This window comes from Indicator indicator, chromosome 7 (assembly GCF_027791375.1).
Source record: "Indicator indicator isolate 239-I01 chromosome 7, UM_Iind_1.1, whole genome shotgun sequence".
NCBI lineage: Eukaryota > Metazoa > Chordata > Aves > Piciformes > Indicatoridae > Indicator > Indicator indicator.
This window is the reverse complement of record NC_072016.1, coordinates 32,169,160-32,191,448: the sequence shown is the minus strand read 5'-3', so window position 1 is coordinate 32,191,448 and position 22,289 is coordinate 32,169,160. Positions and strand designations below refer to the sequence as shown.

The window sequence follows — 22,289 nt, the reverse complement described above, 5'->3', positions numbered from 1 at the left end:
TGAATGTTATTATTTTGCATATTCTACTTGTTTATCTCCATTTCCTATCATTATGCTTTAAATATGGTTGGCTTTGACACACACACAAAAGAATTGTTTAGCTTGGGAAAACTTTTAGAAAGGTCTCAGTTTTGCTGAAGAACAGGAATGAGCCTGATATATCAATGATCTGAGGTAAATATTCAGAATGTCCTGGGTCCAGGTTCTGTACTGAAAAAGTCTTGATGTAAGCAGAACTATGCTTATTTACACCACAAAGGGGCCTGAACCTTCTGTTGAGAACTCATTCACTTGCTGCTGTGAAGACATGAATGCAGGCAAATCAGGTACATAGAAGAATCTTGCTCAGTGCATTCCTAGTCCTGAAAAAATGCAAATTAAAAACAAACTCAGAGTTCAGTGAAAATGTCTTTTTTTACACAAGATCAGCATATCAACCAAGTAAGAAATTTGCCTGAAATTCAGTATTGACCCAATAAGAGCAGATTCGGACCTGAAAGACTTACAAAGGCAGAAGACGACGACACCTGATTCCGGTCTCCTGATTTTTCTGTATATGTAACACTGGCAGTGTTGCATGTCTGTTGGGAAATCTTTAACTGTTAGAAGAAGCATTTATGGATGAGTACCCATAATGAGAGGGACACGATTCCTTGTGAGCACCAGCAGTTCTGTCCCTATGAAAAGCCCTTTTCTCTTCTTTTGCAGATTTGCCTTAATCGCCGGTGCCAGAATACAAGTGTTTTTGGAGTTCATAAATGTGCAACAAAGTGCCATGGACGTGGAGTAAGCATTATAGGAACATTTCTTTTACAATCAGTCAATAAGCGCTGAACAAAAAAAATTCTCTTATGTAATTGATTTGGGATCTAGAATTGTTTTTAACTTATCAAAGACACCGCAATATTTTCTTTATTCCATATTTTCAGTGTCCCTTATATAAACTGCAAGAAATTGAATTCTTGTTGACAAAAGAATATTTATCAACTAGTAATTATCTTTCTTTTAATTAACAGCTTGTGATAAAAAGGAATTTTGTCATCTTCAAGGCAATTTTAACTCTAACTTTCCTTCATGAAAAATTCCAATTAACAGCTCCAAAAAAAAAAAAAAAAGTTTCTGTGTGGATACAGAGAGGTTGAAATGTGCATTTGAATTGAGTCAAACAGAAAAGCATTTCTAAAAGTAGTAAAATAAAGTAAAACTATGTAGATTCATTCCATAACATGAAAGTGGTGCATTTGATACCAGTATCCAAGTGTGTTGAAACTTTGTTTGTTTGTTATGTCAAGTTAGGCCTGATCAAGCTTAATTTGCTGCTGATCTGTTTGGTTTTGTGAAAAGCTGTGGCAAACATATTGGAAAAGACCAATCCCTGCAAAGGGATTTTAATTTGATTTATTTTATCATCATGCATTTGAAAAATTGAGCAGTGCTGATAGTCCCTTAGACTGGTATCTTTATTTCTGTATGATGGAGAACCTCTGGTAACTTTCAAGTGTCAAAAAAAATCTTGTAGAGTTGTAGATGGGAATTCCTGTAGAACATTAATTTTTAAGATCATGGTTAATTAATTACATTTATGATGACCTTGCTGTCTTTGAATAGTACATCTTTTTTTTAATGTTACATGACCATAGTCAGTCTAATCTGTGAATGGAACTTTAATACTCTGCAGACACAGCCAGCACAGCTTTTCTGAACTTCTCCTTGCCAGAAAAATGCCTATTTGCAAACTCCTTATGTTCATGTCTTACTGAGAAACCCCTATATTTACTCTCTTGTGTGGTTTCTCCATGGTGGTGGTAGATCAATGATATCAGTGTTAAAACAGAATTTAGGCCCATATTGACAACTAGCCCTAAGCCAAAATACCTTATTTCAAAATCAGCTTGAGGTTGTACTAGATGATCTCCAGAGGTCCCTTCCAAGCCTTACCATTGTGTGATCTACAAGTGACAGTGCCATCTCTGTCCTGTGCCAACCACAGTTTTGGCCCATTCAGTTCATATATTCTGTCAACAGAGCACCGAGCTTTAGCCTCTGTTTTGGTCACATATCCAATGTTTGGGTGGTAGCAAAATTAAGTAGAAAGCAGACCTAATCTTCTTTTATTGACGCTTGGGACCTCCTGAGGAAAAAGCCATGAATTTATTCGCTCCGTCTTCCCTATGTACTAGGACAGACTGATGCTAATAATGGACTTCAGTCCTTCAGAGCTCTCTTGTTCTGCAGGGAGCATTTGGTAAATCAGGTCTTGCTGGTTGTTTCTTAACTCAGACTGAAACCACCAGAACACTGAGGACTATCTCTACAGACAGTACAGGTGTGATATCAAAGGGAGGGTTTCCTCAGCCCCGATTCCACTTTCAGATGTTCTTCCAGCAACTGTTTCATCTTAGAGCTGGGAGATGTGAGACATGGGAAAATTAGCATGCAGCATAATGCCAACCCTTGATGGATAGGAGTGTTCGAGTGGTCTGACAAAACTTTACAACCTTAACAGCACAGAGAGACTCTTGTTCATGTGAAGGCAGAAGGAACAGAAGTTAGAAAGCAGATATTGTTGCTGCTGGAGGCAAAGAGAGAATAAGACTGAATTGTTGTGCCATTACCCTTATATTATTGAAGTTGTCAGCTGGTGTAACTCAAACAATTACCTGCCAAATAAATAATGCTTTTTTAGAATCCCTGTTACTCTGTGGTGTCGAGTCTGTGATCTTAGTTGTGGCAACAGGCAGATACCAGAAGATCTCTTTTCTTCTTTAAGCTTAATTTCTTTCAGATGTGTCACTATCTGATTAGGAAGCCTTATCAGCCAGCACTGCACTCAGTGGTACAGGGTCATCCTTTCCATGTTAAGTCATTTGTCTTCTTTTGCAGGTCTGCAACAATAAAAAGAACTGTCACTGTGAGGCTGACTGGGCCCCGCCACACTGTGACAAGCCAGGGTTTGGTGGCAGCGTGGACAGCGGACCCATTAGGCAAGCAGGTCAGTAGTAATTCATGCTTTGCCTCTTGTTTCCATGATGAGGAGTGGGCATGCAAAGTATTGGCTTGTAAGCAATGAACTTGCAAGACTGGAAATAAGTCAGTAAATCAAATGGCTTAATTCAAACACTTTGGCATCAACCTGGAAATTTGGGGAAGCAAAATCAAGGCAGGCTGAGTGCATTAATTTTCTTGCATAACTAAAGGCATGGTGGTCCTGGTGGGTTCTTGGTTTTGCCTTCCTTTTTCTTTTTCAAGGTACATGGGTGAGTTTAGTAGGTCACTGCACTAAGTAGGAAATTATATTGATTTAAGCTGAGGATGAGGAGCTAACTCCCACACTTGAGCTAGTCCTGTTGCCATGGTAGATGAACATTGCAGTGCTCTTGGATTCACATTGAGATGCTCCAGCATTTCCCACTGAATGCATCAGGATAGAAATACCTTATTCTACACACAACCTGCTCCTATAGTTATGTGGGTAAAGCAAAGTGGATACTGCAGTGATTATAAATGCAAAAATACTCTGTAATCAAAAATCAGAAATCTATTTGATATTGTTCTTCTATCCAGGATCTTTTATATCATGGAAAACAGCAGATCTTTGATGGCATCAGATTAAAACTACCTTTTATAGAGAGCTTCCACACACGTACCATAAGTTGCCCTCATATATTCACAGATTCACATAGATTGAAAGATTGGATTTGGTTGGAAAGGACCCTCAAAGGTCATCTTGTCTACCCCTCCTACAGTGAGCAAAGACATCTCCAAGTAGATTAGGTTGCCCAGGGCCATATCAATTCTGATCTTGAATGTCTCCAGGGAAGGGGCCTCAACCACTTCCCTGAGCAGTTTGTTCCAATATTTTACCACTCTCGTTGTAAAGAACTTAATGATAGATATGACAGAAGACGTGCATTATCTGTAATTTGTATTTCCATTTCCCCTTGTTCAGGCTGCAGAACATTGGCTATGGTATCTTACTTCACCTTTGGCCAACCTCAGAAAGAATTATTTCTACACATTGTGAATTTTATGGGATTTGATAATCATCACATGCCAATTTTCCTCCAGAGGACTGTAACGTCAGTGACTTCCATAGCGATGTTTCTGATTTGTGTCTGAGTACGTGACAGGACAAGCAATCTACTGACAGATAGATACATACATAAACTAGAACTTGCTAGAAAATTATCTGCATGGTTTTCATCTGAATAATGCTATTCAAAACCAAACTGGATTGTATTCTCCACATGCCAGACCCTGCAGTGAATTATAATACTGGATTTATGGCATCATGCTCGTTTCCAGGACAAAGTTTCACATTATGATTACAGTGTTGAAAGATCTTGGGTTTAAATACCTACCAATCAGTAAGATGGCAAAGAAACTGTGCTCAGGCACTGAAGTGGTGTGATGGCTTATGTGTTAAATGCTTTTCTTCTGAGATTCGCTCTAAAGCATTACAGTTCTTTCTCAGCTTACCTGAAAGCTAAGTATCTAGGGAGCTACAAACTGCATCATCATAACATGCTGCATAGACAACACTAACTGGAAGAGACAAATACAAGACATCTTTGAGAATTCTTGCATTTTCTGTAACTTCAATGTAACTGCAAAGTGTTTTAATAGTTTAATATATTATGGTAGTTTCAACACTTTTCTCTAAAGAGTGTGCTGCATTCAATAATGCTGGGAATAAACAAACAGGGAATTTGCTAGAGGACCTAATTTTCTATTGCTGACACTTGGATTTAAATATGAGCACTTGATGGGGTGGCTTGGATTATGATCTGAGTAGTTTGCACGTCTCTAAATCAAATTACAGAGGATTAACTCAATAAAACACTTTCATCTTAGTCAAACAAGGCACATGGGCTCATTAGTACTTAGTAACTGATTTTATCCAGCTGCCTTAGTGTTTGACTAAAATTGTGTGTTTGACTCTTTATTTTTCTTGAAAAAAAACTTAAATATTTGTTAGGTAGACAAGTTAATTAATTTAAATTGCATAATCTTAGCTTATTGCTTTTATAAATCATTTAGAAAGGTGAGGGATTTAGTATTCTGCAGTGCTACAAAGTACAAAGCCTAGCACTTCATGCCCCATCAAGCTCCACGTGCAGTTTGTTCAGCCAGTGCTGCCGACTGTGTTCACCAGTATCCAAGTGACCTCAGGCCAGTAGATGAGAGCCAGCTGGCTCAAAATCAATCAGGATAAGAGTGAGACAGTGATGATAGGTTACCAAAGCAAAGATTAAAGATGTTTCTCCTACTGTGGGACGTGCATTTTTTAGGTCAGCAGTCCTGAAGAATCGCAACATCCCCTCCTCTAGGCAATGATCATATCCCATAGCCATAACAATCAGAGATGCTGCTTACCTCTTCCTAAAAATAAGGCTTTCTTTCAGCTGCAAGTCATCTAGTCAGGGCTCATCTCACCACTGTGCCTCACTTAAGTCCCAGCGAGGTACTTAAAGCGGCTTAAAGCACTCTGAAAACTGGAACAAATGCAGAAGGCTGCAGCCCCTCACTAGGCAGAGTATCCCTCTGAGAGCACACACCACATTGATGAAGGCTTTCCTTCAGCTCCTTGCTTGCCTCCAGGTTCAACTTGGCAGCTATCTTGGCTGGACCACAGTAGTCCACATCTGAGTGTGTTTGCCCAGTGGTAAAGCACAGTGAAGCCCTTAAAATCTAGTTATAAAAGAGCTAGGATTATTGCTTGTTTTTGAGAGACAGAATCATTATATAAGTTTGCACTTCACCAAACCATGACCCAGGTGTTTCTGTTCCTTATCTCTCCTTCTCAGCCTCTGTCTCAGTCCCACCCTGGCAGCTGCAGCCCATGAAGAAGGCGCATTGTACAGCCCATACACCTTTCGTCCCCTTTTGCAGGTGACAACCTAAGCAGGTCCTGAATATAGGAGCAAAGAGAGTACACAGAAATGTTCGTGTTTGGACCCAGATATCTGACTAGAATGTTCAGTTGGAGAAGACCTACAATGTTATATTTGAACCAATTTTCTCCCAGTGCTAAGGAAATAACTTTAAAACAGACCAAAATTCAAGCACCAGACTAGAAGTAATATGAGTTTATTAGTCTTTAATTCATTATAAGTCATTTAATTAATTCCCTACTACCCACTTCACCTGCCAGGACCAGGCAGCAATGTTCTGCTCCATTCATACAACACATTTCAGTAAAGAAGTCTCTGGGTAGAAGTTAACTGAATGCATTTCGTTGCAGATAATAAGAGTTTAACTGTAGGAGTGTTGATAACCATCCTGTGCCTTATCTTTGCTGGATCAATCATGTATCTGAAAAGGAAGACATTCATGAGATGGTTGTTTACAAGCAAAAAGACAACAATAGAGAAGTTAAGGTATGACTATCTTCCCTAATTATACTCTAATAGATAGTAGGAGCCCGTAGATGCAACACAGCAGCTCTCACCTCAACATCCATCACAGAGCAGGGTAAATATGTTGGAAAGAGCCAAAACACAAATATTCTCCAGGTATTAACAGTGGTGTTTTCCCTGGCTTAGTTTAACTTTATTGATTGTCGGTCAATAATGTAGGGTTTGGGTTGACTCTTCTATTTTATGATTTTAAAAAATGAAGAATCAAAGGAAGCCTTACCTTTATTTTCATTTGCTTGAAACAGTTTCATTACATTGCTTGGCCTTTTATCTAAACTCAGTGGAGTGAGCTGAAACTTTCATATGTGAGGTCATTACTGCTTAAATGCTAGATTCATTAGAATAGTCTCTTGGGTGTTACAAAGCTGCATTTCCACAGACTGCAGAAGTTAATTTAACAGACTACTGGTTTCCACAAAAATCAATATTTATTTTTATTCTTGCAGGAGCTCTAGACAATTTTCACTTTCCTTGTTTACTATAAAAAGTCAGAAAGTCCTTGCAAATTCTCATTCTGAGGAGAGGCTAGTGTTTAAAACAATGTTATAAAGCAGAATTTTGTGCTCAATGAATATATTTCTGTATTCCAGGTCTGTGCGTCCAGCAAGACCTTCCAGTTCATCTGAGCCTCATCATGTTCACACTGTATCTCTCAGTAAAAATCTCATCATGAAGCCACAAAATACAAGCACAAAAAAAGTGAGTCCCTAAATAGTTTGGGGGAAAAAAAACCCACAACTGTATTATATATTTTGGATACAAGTAATTTATTACAAGACAATTATTACACGATCTTAATATGTAGATCTAACAATATGTAAAATGGGAGAAGATGTAGCCTCCAAAATGCATTTTTGGCTTCCAAGTTTATGACAGGTGGAGATGTCAAGTGCAGAAAAGAAACAGGATAGAATTAGAACACTCCATCTGAACAGTGAAGTATTACTAACATAGAATCATAGATTAGAATGGTTTTGGTTGGAAAAGATCATTGAGTCCAACCATCAACCATCAATTACTGCTTGAGGAGGACTCTGTAAGGTGTTTGTCGTTTCTCTGATTGCAGAGGGGTAGAGAAGAGAGAGATTTTAAAGTAGCAGTGATTGTATGAACTCTTAAGTCTATCACTTTTGATTGGGCTTGTTTTTATAGAGAGATGGTCCAAGAAGACCAATACCATACCAGATCATTGACATCAGCAACCCTGTGAAGACACATAATTTGCCACAACTGAAAACACCACAGCGAGTCCTACCACCTCTTCCTCAGCTGCCATGTCACCAAGCTGTGCCTGAAAGACCCTTGCCAGCTAACCCTTTGCAGAGGTTCACCCAGGTAATCACTGATTTTCCTTCCAGCTTCTGTCCTATTTAATATTTCATATTTAATGAGTATCTGCATGTGATGAAGAGGAATGAAGGGTTTTCTCATCTTGCATATTGGCCTTTTTCCACAAGTATTTCTTTTATCCTTTGTACAAGTTTAGAAATATGCTATAGATACATCAGTTTATGCCAGTTGAGGCCATGATCCTAACATTTAGGATCCTGAACTGTCTCTTCACCACTCAAAAGACAGGACGGCATAAACAAGCTCCACATTACAGGTGAACACAGGCTCATCTTGCCAGCTGGCCAACCAGAGGGGAAACGGTACAGCTTATTAGCAAGGTGCAAGACACAGCAAGGGAGTTTAGAAAGTCAGGCTGCAGATGTCTCATGCAAGAGCAAAAGGTCTATTAGCTTGATGTGCTTCTGCTCTGCCAAGGGGTGTATGAATTTCTTTATTTCTTCCCAAAGCACAGATCTGAAAAGCAGACTTGTAATTACCCACACTATTTCATGTGCAATTATTTTTCATTGCAGTGTTTAAATAGAGCTGGTAACCTTTTTGTTGTTGGTGGTTGGTTGTTTGTACTAAGATGCATCTCAAGGCAATATTCAGGGTGGATAAAGTTGTCTGTGCAGTTGACTATGGTAAATTGTCCCTCTTCTTGTCACTGGCTTGTCTCTTTTGGTTGCATTTGTGGTGTGACTGTGTATAAGCAAAGGCACAAGACACGCAGCTGTCTGCTCTATAGACACTGTGCTGTTCTGAACATAGTAAAAGATTGAAACGAAGTGAGTGTCATTGTCACCAAGCTATCACATCAATTTAGATGCACATAGTGCAAATCTGTACTCAAATAGCTGCATCTTGAGTGACTAAACCTGTCTGAACCTAGCTGGGATGCACAAGGGCAGAGCACCTTCCTCCTGCAGCAATATTGTGAGCTACTTTGAGAACCTTTCCCAATGGTTTATAGGGGGATGTGGCTGTGAGAAACAGCTGCTGAAGCACAGCATCTTGATATTAGGAAATATTTCTTTACTGAAAGAGTGGTCAGCATTGAACAGGCTGCCCAGGCAGGTCATGGGGTCACCATCCCTGGAGGTGTTCAAGAAACATGTGGACATGGCACTCCAGGACATGGTTTAATGACCATGGTGGTATCAAGTTTACAGTTGGACTCAGTGATCTTAGAGATCTTTTCCAATTGAAATGGTTCTATGATTCTTTAAAAAGTGATTTTAAAAATAACACAGAAACAAAAGAGGATGAGACAGTGTTGAGCTGCCATGTCAGGGTGCTTATGTGGACAAACAGGGACTCAAAGCAGTCTAGTGAATAAGCAAGACTGGATGCTTTCAAAATTATACAGTCATGGAATTGTTTTGGTTGGAAAAGACCTTTGAGATCATTGAGTCCAACTATTATCTAACTACCAAGGCTGCTGCTTTACCATGTTCCCTCAGCACCACATCTCTGAGTCGTTTAAACACCTCTGGGGTTTGAGATTCAACCACCTCCCTGGGGAGCCTGTTCCAGTGTTTGAGAACTCTTTTGGAGAACAAGTTTCTTCTACTACCCAGCCTAAATCTCTCCTGGTGCTACTTGAGGCTATTTGCTCTTGTGCTATCACTTGTTCCTTAGGAGAAAAGATCAAGCCCACCTCACTACTACCTCCTTCCAGGTTGTGTCCATAACCTCTGTTGAAGATTGTCAGAAACAGCTACTTTTTTTCCATCCTAGGGACACTGAAAACATTGTATGACAAGAAAATCTTCTCTCCTAAAATTATCAGTTTTAATCCCTGAAAGCTTGGAAGCAGTAAATTAACTCAGTAGTTTTGGTCTAATTTATACAGATATTTATTGCTGTCTTGCTTCAGTACTCTCTTGAAACTGCATCCATCAGGTCATCAAGAGGAAGCACTTTAAAAATCTTTGCTATATTCATAATATCATCCAGATGCTCAGTACTGCAGTACAGTGCTCAGAAAGAGGACCCAAAACCACTCACTATTTCTAAAGCTCCACAGCTGCCTCCTGCTTCTCCCTTCTGAGATGTACATTCAAGCATGAGCTGCTTTCCTGCTGCCTTTGGGCTTCCAGCAGTGGATAATTAAGGCACAATGTACTAAGTAGACCTCAAGACAACTCTTTTCTCCTCTAATGGCTGTTGAGCTAGCAACGAACGGATTATTATGGTGGTGTAAAATTTCCTTTCAGATATAAGTAAAATAGTAAAAAACAAAACAAAACACACACACCCCCCCAACAAAACAAATAACTAAACCAAACAATAGCAAGAAAAAAACCCCAAAGAAAAAACTTCCAACAAATAATAAACCCAAACATTTAGCAGATGAGCTGTTGTCAGTTTTAAAAAACAATCTTTACTGATAAACAGCTTTTTCTTCTTCAAATGCTCTCACAGGGCAAGCATACCTTATTTATGGCCCACTATAAATCAGCACAGCACCACTGTAATCAAGGATGTAGAACAGATTTATACTGACCATGGGTTCAGTCCATGCATCCTGATTTGATCACTTGGTTTTGTTACTGTCAGTATTCAGTTGCTGACTCTGATGCTGTCATCATCTTACTCCCAAAATACAGCTCATGTTTTCAGGTCATCCTTATTGCAGGAAATACAGCTCAGTATTTTTGGATTTTCCCTAGTAAAACAGAGCTGAGCTCACCTTCTGCTCACTCTGCTACAGTTACTCCTATAACCCTCAGACTGGCTTTAGACACAAAGTGCCACCACAAATTAAGTTCCCAACTAAATAGATTGAGGAGGACACCCCTCAACACCCAGTGCATTTCAGGCAAGAACCTTCTTCCAGTTGCTTATTCAAAAAAAAATTATCAGTGAAACAAATTAAAGCTTCATGCATCTGATGTCTTTATAGGTGCTCAATATGAGAATTCTCTTGCTAGCAGAACTGAAAAAAAAAAAAAAAAGAGATAATTTAATCATAGAATAGTTTTGGTTGAAAAAGACCTCTAAGATCATTGAGACCACAAGTCAACCTACCACCATCATGGTCATTAAACCATGTCCTGAAGCGCCATGTCCACATATTTCTTGAACACCGCCAGGGACAATGATTCCACCACATCCCTGGGCAGCCTGTTCCAATTCCTGATCCAATTCCTGACCACTCTTGCAGGAAAGAATTTTTTCCTAATATCCAACCTAAGAACCTCCCCTGGCACAATTTCAGACCATTTCCTCTCATTCTATCACCTGATACTAGGGAGAGGAGACTGACAGCCACCTCAGTACCGCATCGTTTCAGCCAGGAGAAGAATCCCACTCCAGCTGAGGAACTATTCTAGGCCAGCACATCTGGATTAGCCATTTCAGCTATCTTCTCCTGAAAGAGGGGGAGAAAAGCATCTCATAGGGTCCTGCTAGTATTCTGCTGCTTTTAGCTTCTCAGAAAGTCCATCTGTCCCTACTCTCAGGTGGTGATTAGACATCAGTCACAGCTAATAAAGAAGAACAAATAAACAAGGACAGTTCTCCTCTCTTTCTGTTTATTCATCCTTACACAACCTGAAGCTGTTCAGACCTTTATTCCTTTAGACTACTGAGCCTAGATGAGTTCCTCTTCCCAATTATGGCACCCAAGCAGTCTGCCAACTGAAGAGTAAATACAACTCATGCAATAACAATTAGGGACAGATCTAGCAAACAGCTGAATGCTCATGTCATCAGACTAATTCACGGGATTAATCATGTAAAAGCACTTGAGGGAAAAGGCCACTTCTGTGAAGGCAGTCAAGGGAATAAAGGCTTTGTGGTGCTCAAAGAGGCTTTTGTTGTTTGCTGTCTTTATAAGGCAGATGTTTGTGTGTTTATTACAACTTCATTTGAAAATGCTGTCACACATGGTGATGCAGATACCCTGCCTCTAATAAGCATTATGACTTTTAACACAATTATTACAGATGCAACTTCCACTCATATTTTACTGCAGAGAGAATTCAGTTATTTCCAAAATATCAGTTCCTGCTGTGATCTAACATGTTCCAAATGGAAATATTTCACTTAGAACCACAACAGTGTTGAGGTTGGAAGAGATCTTTGAGATCATCAAGTCCAAATGTTCACTTATATCTCCCAATCCCACCACTACTGCTAAACCAATACTACTAAACCATGTGCCTCAGTACCACATTCACACATCTTTTTAATCCCTTCAGGCATGGTGACTCCACCACTTTTCTGGGCAGCCTGTTCCAAAGCTTGATAGTCTTTTCTGTGAAGAAATTTTTCCTACTATCCAAAACTTCAAAACATACACATTAAGGTTTCATTGCATAAGAAATTTAGTTCACAAAGTAAATTTTGGTGTAGAAATCCTGGTGGTAAGATTTCTGCTGTTGCTAGTTTTAAGTTTATAGTTCTGGATCATGGCAGATTATCATGTTTTGAAGAACTTCTTTACTAATGTAGAATTAAACCCCAAGTCTTTCAACAGGACAGCCCTGTAAGATAAAGCTACACAGAGTATTTACAAGCAAGCTCTTTATTTCAGCATTTTCCAGGCATAGATAATTCAAGAACAGTTGCAGTTATTTTTTACCCACTGAAGACAGAATTCACCAACAAACTTTTTATAGCAGAATACCTTTACTTTGACGTATAGTAGAAGATCTTCTGGATGACAGTCAAGGCTAATTTTTAGGCAGAATGTGAGATTTGGCAATATCAATATGTTAAAATAAGAATTTGTTTTCATTTTGCCCTTTCTGCAGTTTGCTGGAGCATGTCCAAAAAGGACTACAAAGGGTTATAAAGCTGGTGAAGGTTCTAGAGCATAAGTCTTCTAAGGAGCAGCTGAGGGAACTCTGGGTTTTTTAGCTTGGAGAAAAGGAGGCTGAGGAGAGACCTTCTCACTTTCTACAACTACCTGAAAGGGTAGGCAATTGCAATAGAACAAGAGGAAATGGCCTTGAGTTGTACCAGGGAAGGTTTAGATTGGATACTAGGAAAAAATTCTTCCTGAAAGGCTTGTAAGGCCCTGGAACAGGCTGCCCAGGGAGGTGATGGAGCCTGGGAGGATTTAAAAGCCATGCAGATGCGGTGCTGGGAGTCATGATTTAGTGGTGACCTGGCAGTGCTGGGTTAGCTGTTGGGCTTGATCATCTTAAAGGCCTCTTTCAACTGAAACAGTTCTATGATTCTATGATTGCAGTTCACTCAAGAACTAGTACATGTTATGCCAAGAGTAAAAGAGCAGAGGGACATTATATACATCTTTAAAATGCAGTTTGTGATGAATTTCAAATTCCTGTATACAAGGTTTACTTCATCTCTCCTGTTTTCTTCCCTGCCTACTGATAATCAACCTGCATTTACTTTTTGAAAGGGCAAGCGTTTGCCAGGAAAAGTAAGAAAACAAAGGGATGCTCAAAACAAATTATTAGAAGTTGTACTTTATTCATGAACATTTCATACCTCTGCTTGTTTTGATTATATTTTTCAGACAATCTTTAAGTATATTATGCTTGTGAGGTCATCTTGGGGTTTTTGCCATTAGTTATGGCAAACTTCTAATAAAGAGAAAAATTCCTTAGAAAAAGCAGGACTCTGTTGTTCACGTACCAGAAGGATCTGAAGTGAGGTTTTTGGATCAATTGGAAAGCTTTGGTGTGCCCTGGGCAAGTCTCTTAATCTATCCCAGTTCTTCATAATGAAGACCACAACTAGATGTTACCATGTTTGCAGTGTTTCAAGGACCACACAGGAGAGACATTAGCTCATGCCTGAGAGCAGCTGACTTCTGCTCTTTATTAATGAATCATTTCATTCCACAGAATGAAAGCACAGCAGCATCTCTAGAAAGAATTCCACTGATGCTACCAATTCAAACTGGACACAAGCAGTTTGTTTCTGTGGCCATCTGAAATTACATTTTAATTTCTCATATATTTTTATAGAACTACTTTTATAACAATATGTATTCAATCTATGCCACCCATTAATCATTCATTCCAATATAGATGCATATAGTATTTCTAAAGAATCAGAAGAAAATGATTAAGATCTAGTATTAAAATCATTAAGATACAGTATCAAAGCTTTGTTTAAAAATATAAGTGCCTGTTTATTAGAAATAAGTTATGGCTTACACATTTAAATCTATTTGGTCACAACTGCTCTGAACTTACCTTCAATGCACCTCAGTTGTTGTTAACTATGTTATGTCAACTCCAGAGACTAACATGAGGTTATGTTTTGTAACAGGAAAACCACAAACCCAACCCTCCTCGGAAGCCCCTACCAGCAGACCCTCTGACCAAAGCACGCTGTAACACGGCATGCACGACGGTGCCTGGACACACAAAAGCTCTGCCTCACCTTGCTCCTGTAAGGTTAGTTCTGATCCAAATGCCTTGATTCATAGCTTTTTGTTGGATGAAAACGCTGGACTGTCTTCAGTATCTGTGCTCCAATGTAGCTATCGCTGAGCACTGTGCAACAACCATTTGCTGTCTAGGAACCTCATGAAGTTCAACAAGGGCAAGTGCAGGGCCCTGCATCTAGGGAGGAATAACTCCCAGCATTGGTACAGGACAGGAGTTGAGCTGCTGCAAAGCAGCTCAGAGAAGGACCTGGGAATCCTGTTAGACAGCAAGTTCACCATAAGTCAGCAATGGCTCTTGAGGCCAGGAAAGCCAATGGTCTCCTGGAGTCATTAAGAAGAGTGCAGACAGCAGGCTAAGCCATTTACTCTGTCTTAGTGAGGTCACATTTGCAGTACTGGGTCCAGTTCTGGGCTAGCCAGCTCAGGTAAGACAGGGAACTGCTGGAGGGAGCCCAACAGAGACTACAAAGGTGCTTAAGGGACCAGAGCATCTCTGTGAGGAGGAGTCTGAGGGACCTGGGGCTGTTTAGCCTATGAGGGAACCTTATCAATGTTTATTGATATCTGAAAGGCAGGGGGCAGGAGAATGGAACCAGACTCTCTTCAGTGATGGTCAGTGATAGAACAAGGGGCAATGGGCACAAACTGGAACACAGGAGGTTCTGCCTGAACATGAGAAAAAAATTCTTTGCTGTGAGGGTGCCGGAGTCCTGGAGTAGGCTGACCGGAGAGGTTGTGTAATCTCCTCCTTTGGAGAGATTCCACACCTGCCCAGACATCGTGATCCTGGGCAACCTGCTGTGGGTGTCCCTGCTTTAGTAGGGGGGTTGGACTAGATGGTCCCCAGATCTTCCCTCCAAACCCCACCATTCTGTGACTCTGTGATATAACAGCAGGCAGTATTCGAATGACTTTCATTGGGAGTACCTCAGCAAAATTGTTCTGACTTCATGGAATTATGACAATTTGTGACGATTATGACAATTATGACTACATATGAAGGTGTGACTGTAAGCATCTGGCTGTATATTTACAAAAACTTCCCAATAAGTACCATTCCTTGCAGAAGAAAGGGCACCAATTTAAAATTAATGGGCACCAATTTAAAGAAAAACGCAGCTCTAGCAGAACAAAAAAACCCTACTCAGACTATCTACAGAATTAGGCTGAGACCTCAATGCTCTTGAGATCAACCACCAACATAAACAATTTTCTGTTCACCTATTTCACAATGAAACATCAATTTATATCATTTGAAAAGAATACCCAAAGCATTCAGAAATAAATAAATCTGAGAGTAAAATAACTATATCCAGTGTCAGTGGGCATTGTTGGGGATATTTTCTTACTCATTATTATTCAGTTCCCTATGAATAAAAAGTGAGCTTCAAGGAAGATGAAAGTATTTTAAGCTACAGGAATTCTAATGGCAAGGCATTTAATTGATTTTAATATTTCCCTCCCCCCCCCCCCCCCCCCATTTTAATTGCTTAAATTAAAAATAGAATCAAGTTAGTTTCCTATTACCTCTAGCAAAATGACTGCAGCTGTGAACTTTGCTCATGGCTTAATTATAGTAAGAATATTTCAAACTGACTGCTAGAGCTTTTTCAAACTAACTGGTGTTCTACAACTTTAAGTATCATTTTTAAGAGGTTCAAAACTAATGAGCATTTTGAGATAAAGAGTTTGAAGAACAATACATGAAACATTGTGCCACAGCAGGCAGCAAGTAAAACATGAACCAGCAAAAAAGTAGTTGGTGGTACCATTTACATTTCTTGATGGTACTTGTGTACATAGTAACATGTCTGATCTCCTCCCAGTATGAAAGTCCAGCATCACATGCCTAAAGTGAACTAAAGTCCAAGAGTTTTTACCATTCATCTGTGTTCAGTTTTGGGCCCCTCACTATAAGAAAGACACTAAGGTGATGAAGTGGGTAGAGGAAAGGGCAATGATGCTGGTGAAGGGTCTGGAGAGAACAGGTCTGGTGACAAGCAGCTGAGGGAACTGGGGTTGCTTAGTCTGGAGACAGAAGGCTGATGAGGGGAAACCTGCTGGCTCTCTACAATTCTTTGGAATGAAATTGAAGCCAGGTGGGGGCCAGTCTCTTCTCACTAGTAACAAGTGACAGGATGAGAAAAAATGGCCTCAAGTTGCACCAGGGGAGGTTTAGGTTGGATATTAGAAGAAACTTCTTCGCTGAAAGGTCATCAAACAATGGAACAGGCTGCCCAGGGAAGTGGTTGAATCCCCATCCCTGAAAGTGTTTTAAAGGATGCAGAGATGTGGTGTTGAAGGACATGGTTTAGCACCAGCCTTGGTAGAGTTGGAAAAAGGTTGTACTCCATGATCTCAAAGGTCTTTTCTATCCCAAATTATTCTATGATTCTATGATCCTCTTCATGCCTCATGCATGATGTTGGCAGGAAGAACTAAAAAATTTTAAATAACAATTTGCTGTTTTATTTCTTCCCAACAGACCTGTTCCTAAGCATCCACCACAGGTATCCAGGTCCAGCAACACTGCTGATGTGAACTAACTAGAAAAATCTGACACCTTTATTTTAAAGAGTGAAGACAGAAGTTTGCACTATCTTTAGACTCCAGCTGGAGTTCATTTTTATGACAATACTTAGAATTTTTAATGTTTAAAACAGCATTATTTTTAAGAATTCTGAGCTACTGCCTTTGGTGCTGTGCTGTGCTATGGTGCTCTGTATACTTGCTCAGGTACTTGTAAATTATTAATTTATGTTGAATATTTATTACAGTGCAGTGCACTGTAGTAGATATTTTTACCATAGCTGAGTTTTCCTAAAAAGGAAGCCTTTTTTTTTTTTTTTTTTTTTTTTTAATACTTCACTGAACTTGAATAATTCTGCTCTATTGGTCCTATGAAGTTTTTAGTTTTGATCTGTTCTTTAAGGAGGGCTGATACTCATGGGTAAATCAAATGTATAAACAACTCAGTCTCAATGGTTCAGAACAAAGCTTTCAACAATTATATTAGGGTAAGAAAAAAAATATCTTCTGGGACAACAGAGGCCATGGAAACGATTAGGGGAACGGTGCATGTCTCTTAGAAGGAAAGGCTGAGAGACCTTGGGGGTCTTTAGCATGGAGAAGAACAGATTGAGAGAGGATCTTCTCAGTGCTGATCAATAGCTAAAAGGGTGCAGATGAAGAGGATGGGGCCAGGCTCTTTTCATCGGTGCTCCTTGATAGGACAGGGTGCAATGGGCACAAATTGGAACACAGGAGATTTCACTTAAACATAAGGAAAAACTTGTTTCCTGTGAGGCTGCTGGAGCCCTGGACCAGGCTGCCTGGAGGGTTTGTGGAGTCTCTCTCTCTCTGGATAAATCCCAAACCCACCCAGACATTGTGACCCTGGGCAACCTGCTGTGGGTGACCCTGCTTTAGCAGGGGGTTTGGACTAGGTGATCTCCAGAAGTCCCTTCCAAACCCCCCCCCCCAGTGCTGGGGTTCTGTGAACATGGTGAAACGCCTAATATCTGCACACAGATGTGTAACCTATGGACTTAGGATCTCAGTGTTAGCAGCTGTACTGTAATTTCAATTATCAAGTTACTGTTTGAAATCGTTGATAAATCTGTGCTGAAAGAGGATGCCTTCACATTGTACAGGTTCTCTTAGTCAAGAAGTACTGTATATTATAAAACTGTATTTTCTTTAACCTCATTTTCCTCCAACATGATATGGTTAGTACATATTAACGCAGATATCAGCCCTCCCAACATCATTACCTTTTTGATGTTTGGTGATTAAATTCAACTACACTGTGTAAGATGGTAACACCTCACAGAGCTGTCCTATTTAGACTGACAGTAAATCACACCCAGGGGGTGGGGGGAAGCCAAGCATTACAAAGAATTACATTTTAAGTGTCAACTATTATACTTATTTCTTTTGCCTCTTCGCTCTGCTTATCAACTGTACTTTGCATATTTACTACTGTTTTGTATTTAACTTCTAAAATCTTGTTCTGGGTTTCTTAATTTTCAAATCAAAGTGTATATTTTAATACATAGATTTTGGTTGTCCTAAGTCATGGAGAAAGGGGAAAAAAATAACCTCTTTACTATGTGGTAGCATTACAATGTCTCTTCTGTACCTTCTCACTACCATTGCTGAATCCACTTGTTTTCACCTGTGCTGTAATAAGCACAATATTCAAATATCAGTTGAAATAGAACTATTACCTTATATAGGTTGGTTCCCTCATTGCTTGTAGTTTTTGTTTCTTTAAGCAAAAATAAAAGCATTGATAGAAATTTGGATCTCACTTCACTAAGTATTATTGTATTTAATTTCCTCCATTCTTGCTCCCTAATATAGCACTCATATTTATGGATGAACTAAATAAATCATAGTTTAATTTGTTACTGAATAGCAAAGTAAATGCTTCACAAAAGCATTTAAATTCTTAAAGCAACTCCAATAGCAACAACTGTGCCTTACATATGGAGAATCACTGCAACAGTAGGATGATAACTTCTCCTAGGCTCAGCACTGCAGTTGAAACCAAAATGATGCTTTTTATACATTTTACATATTTGGTATTTAAAACACTAATTTCCTCCTGTCTACAGTGGGTTTACATCTAAAATGGGAGGCCTGAGGGGGGCATCTCAGTTTGAAGCAGACACACAATCTCAGTGTGCTGGTTTGAATGCTCCCACTCTTAGAACGTCAACTCATCCTGCTGCATCAACATGTTTGTGATGACTGCTGAGAATCATAAGGCAAAACTGTAAGCAGTGAAAGAAAAAGATGAAATTAAATGACTAAAAAGTTTGTAGCCTCTAAATCCAAAGCTGTAACATCTGAATTTAATGGTACCAGCTTAGGTAAGACTTAGCATGTGTATAAACTGAAAGCTTTAAAGTAACTTTAGGTTCAAAATAAATGTGACCCAACTATGCAGTCTTACAGGTATCGAAATAAATATATCCACACACAGCACCCAGTCCTAGAATTATAACTGCAAGCAGCCATCTTGCCAACCAGAACATTCCACAGACCAGCCGTTCTGGGAGCTGAGCACACCAAAGCTCAAGCATTCCTCAGGCTACCCAGAGAGGTTGTGAAGTCTCCTTCTCTGGAGACTTTCAAAACCCATCACAGGACTTTATGATCCTAGGCAACATGCTGTGGGTGACCCTGCTCTAGCAGGGGTGTTGGACTAGATGATCTCCAGAGGACCCTTCCAACCCACACCGTTCTGTGATTCTTTGATGCTGAGAACCCGTTGGACGTACAGGTGAGTGCCTCTTAACCCCTAAAGAACCACCAAACATACAAATGCTTTGATTCATGAAGGAAGACAGCAGCAGAATGACAATAAGGACACTGCTAGGTGTCCACAGTCCCAGCACTGTGGTATTTTTAGATTGAAATGCTGGGATTGTCTTACTGGCTTATATCTCTCAGAGAGCCCATATGGCTGTTGGTGAATTCCAGAGCTGACCAACTCCACAAGCATCAACACACGTTGCCCGGTGTCACATCTGCTGTTGGTAGAAGAAGGCAAAGTCCAGCCATTCGTTGTGGAGGACATTCTTGTTTCTGCTCACTGCAGGGAAGGGTTGGGCTTGATCATCTTTAAAGGTCCTTTCCAACTCAAACCCTTCTGTGACTCTATGATTCTATGATCCTTGGCCTCTGGAGCTGAGCAGCAGAAGCCCCTTACAATCCAGTGAGAGAAAGAGCATGCAATCTGTGGAAAAATATGTTTAAACAAGCTGTGAACTCAGCAGATGATTAAGTAGAAAAATGTATGCCTAATTTAGAAACAATTAACACTTTTCTAACACAAGCAGCTGAAGCATATAGCATTGTGGAATCGTTTCAATTGGAAAAGACCTTTGAGATCACAGAGTCCAACTGTTCACTCAACACCACCGTGGCCATTAAACCATGTCCCCCATGATGTGGAATGTCCTCTCACAGTTGGGAGTGCGTGGTTACAAGTACACATTATCTAATGGGGTTACTATCTGGTGTTAGACATGCCTGAAACTAGAGATTTCTACCTGTCTGGAGAAGAATTGTGATTTGCTTGCATGAAGCAAGAGCAAAGAAGCCCAAGTGTCCTGTCAAAATGACTGCCAGTACTGCAAACCAGCACTGGGTAGTTACTGGTAAACTACAAGCTGCTTTTTTGCATAGCAAAACAGACAAATAGGAGCAATGTCTCTAACGGTCATACAACCTGGAATCCTTCCAATTAGCTGATATGCAAATATATTTACATATACTCAGATGCCAAATATCACAGACAGAAAAGGATCTGTAGCTTTCAGACGAGTGTGTGGGGGGAAACCAATCAAGCTACCAAATACTTCTTCTGTTTTGGTGCAAGTTTTCCCTCCAGGATGTGAGCAGTAGCTGCTTGTGTGATGTTTTCAGACCAAATTAGTGTCTTTACGATTAGACATGCAGATGTCATGTCACATCTCATTGTGAAAAGCAAATGAATGGTTTTACATTCTTAAGGACAGAGTAAGCAACCAAATTACCATGGGATACACCAGGATGTGAAACTCAGCATTTGCTACTCTCAAGTAGCTTCCCAGTGTATGGACCTGTAGCATCTGATTTCAAAGAGGTGCTGTCAGCTTAGACTTTACATCCTGTAATATATTGATCTACTTCTACATTCAGCAGACTTTAACTTTCAAATCCCCTATAAAAGTTAAGATACATCACACTTCACCTCCTCAGATTTTAAGAGTGTTCAAATTATCTCCTTGGGAGAGATGTTCTGAGCAGACCACACTGTTCTTCCTTACCATCTTCTTCTTCCCCACGCACATTTCACCCTCCTCCCTACTCAACATGAGGCACTGATGCAGCCAAGTCCCTTTCCAGAGGCAAGGCAAGCACACACACAGTGTGCTTTCCCTAAAGCACCGCATTACAATGCAGCTATTATGCTAAGAAACAGAACAGCAAGTACAAAACACCACCCAAGAAAATGAATAAATATGCAGAAAACAAAAAGAAAATTGCATATTTATTCCCTTTTTCCTCACAAAACTCTTGGGTTTAGTATTGCTAGGTTTTGTTGTTTGGTTTTTTTAAAGCTATCAATTACCAGAGTTGCAAGATATTTTCTTTAATTTCATGGAATACATTGAAAGCCTGTTCAAAAGCTCAGAAAAGAAACAGATACACACCCTTTTATTTTTTTCCTTAAATTCTCATTTCTCCTGAACATGTCATTAGACTATATTAATTCTCTTTTTTTATCTTCCAATCAAATAACAGTGTTTTTAAATTTAACTATAAATTACCATGTGATAGTAAATTAATTCATTCTGTATCTTACAATCAGTCTCCAAACCAAAATTTTCTAAACTCAGAAATGCCAAAACTCACTCTGCACCCATAGCAGCCTTCCAGATAACTACACCACACAAAGCCAAAAACTAAAGCTGTCTCATCCACTACAGACAGCTCCCCTTTTCACATCATACTTTTAAGAGAGAAGTATTAAGCCCCCAGACTATAATGAGATAAAGGTTTTATAGAATAATTTCAGTTGGAAAAGACCTTTAAAATCAACACAACACCACCATGCCTGCTCCTGAAGAGTCATGTCTACGTGTCTTTTGAACATCTCCAGTGATGAGGAGTCCACCACTTGCCTTGGAAATATGTTTCAGAGCTTTACTGCTCTCCAGTAAAGAAATTTCTCCTAATATCCAGCCCAAACTTCTCCTGGCACAATTTGAGGCCATTTCCTCTCATCCTAATCTTTGAGTTTGAACTTTTGGAATTTGCTTAATTCAGAAAGAGAACACCCAATATCATCACTATGAAAGAATTCCAGCATGATGGGAATTGGAAAGAATCTCTGGGGATCATCTAGTCCAAACCCCCTGCTATAGAAGGGTGATCCATAGCAGGTTGTCCAGGATCACAATTTTCAGGTGGGTTTGGAATCTCTCCAGAGAGGGAGACTCCACAACCTCTCTAGGCAGCCTGCTCCAAGGCTCCAGCACCCTCACAGGAAACAAGTTTTTCCTCATCTTCAGATGGAACTTCCTGTGTTCCAGTTTGTGCCCACTGTTCCTTGTCCTGTCACTAGACATCACTGAAAAGAATCTGGCCAGATCCTCTTGCCCCTG

General features: G+C 39.8%; 1 protein-coding gene across 1 annotated transcript in view; it reads left to right on the top strand.

Annotated features, from left to right (window-relative positions):
• ADAM12 (ADAM metallopeptidase domain 12) overlaps positions 1–16,673 on the top strand; it is a 197,607-nt gene extending 180,934 nt beyond the window's left edge. Inside the window, exons 18-24 of the mRNA XM_054382719.1 lie at positions 709–786; positions 2,884–2,992; positions 6,245–6,380; positions 7,010–7,118; positions 7,572–7,754; positions 14,007–14,134; positions 16,613–16,673. Coding sequence (XP_054238694.1) covers positions 709–786; positions 2,884–2,992; positions 6,245–6,380; positions 7,010–7,118; positions 7,572–7,754; positions 14,007–14,134; positions 16,613–16,673 — 804 coding nt within the window. The remainder of the gene's footprint in view (positions 1–708; positions 787–2,883; positions 2,993–6,244; positions 6,381–7,009; positions 7,119–7,571; positions 7,755–14,006; positions 14,135–16,612) is intronic.
• Positions 16,674–22,289: the final 5,616 nt, after the last annotated feature.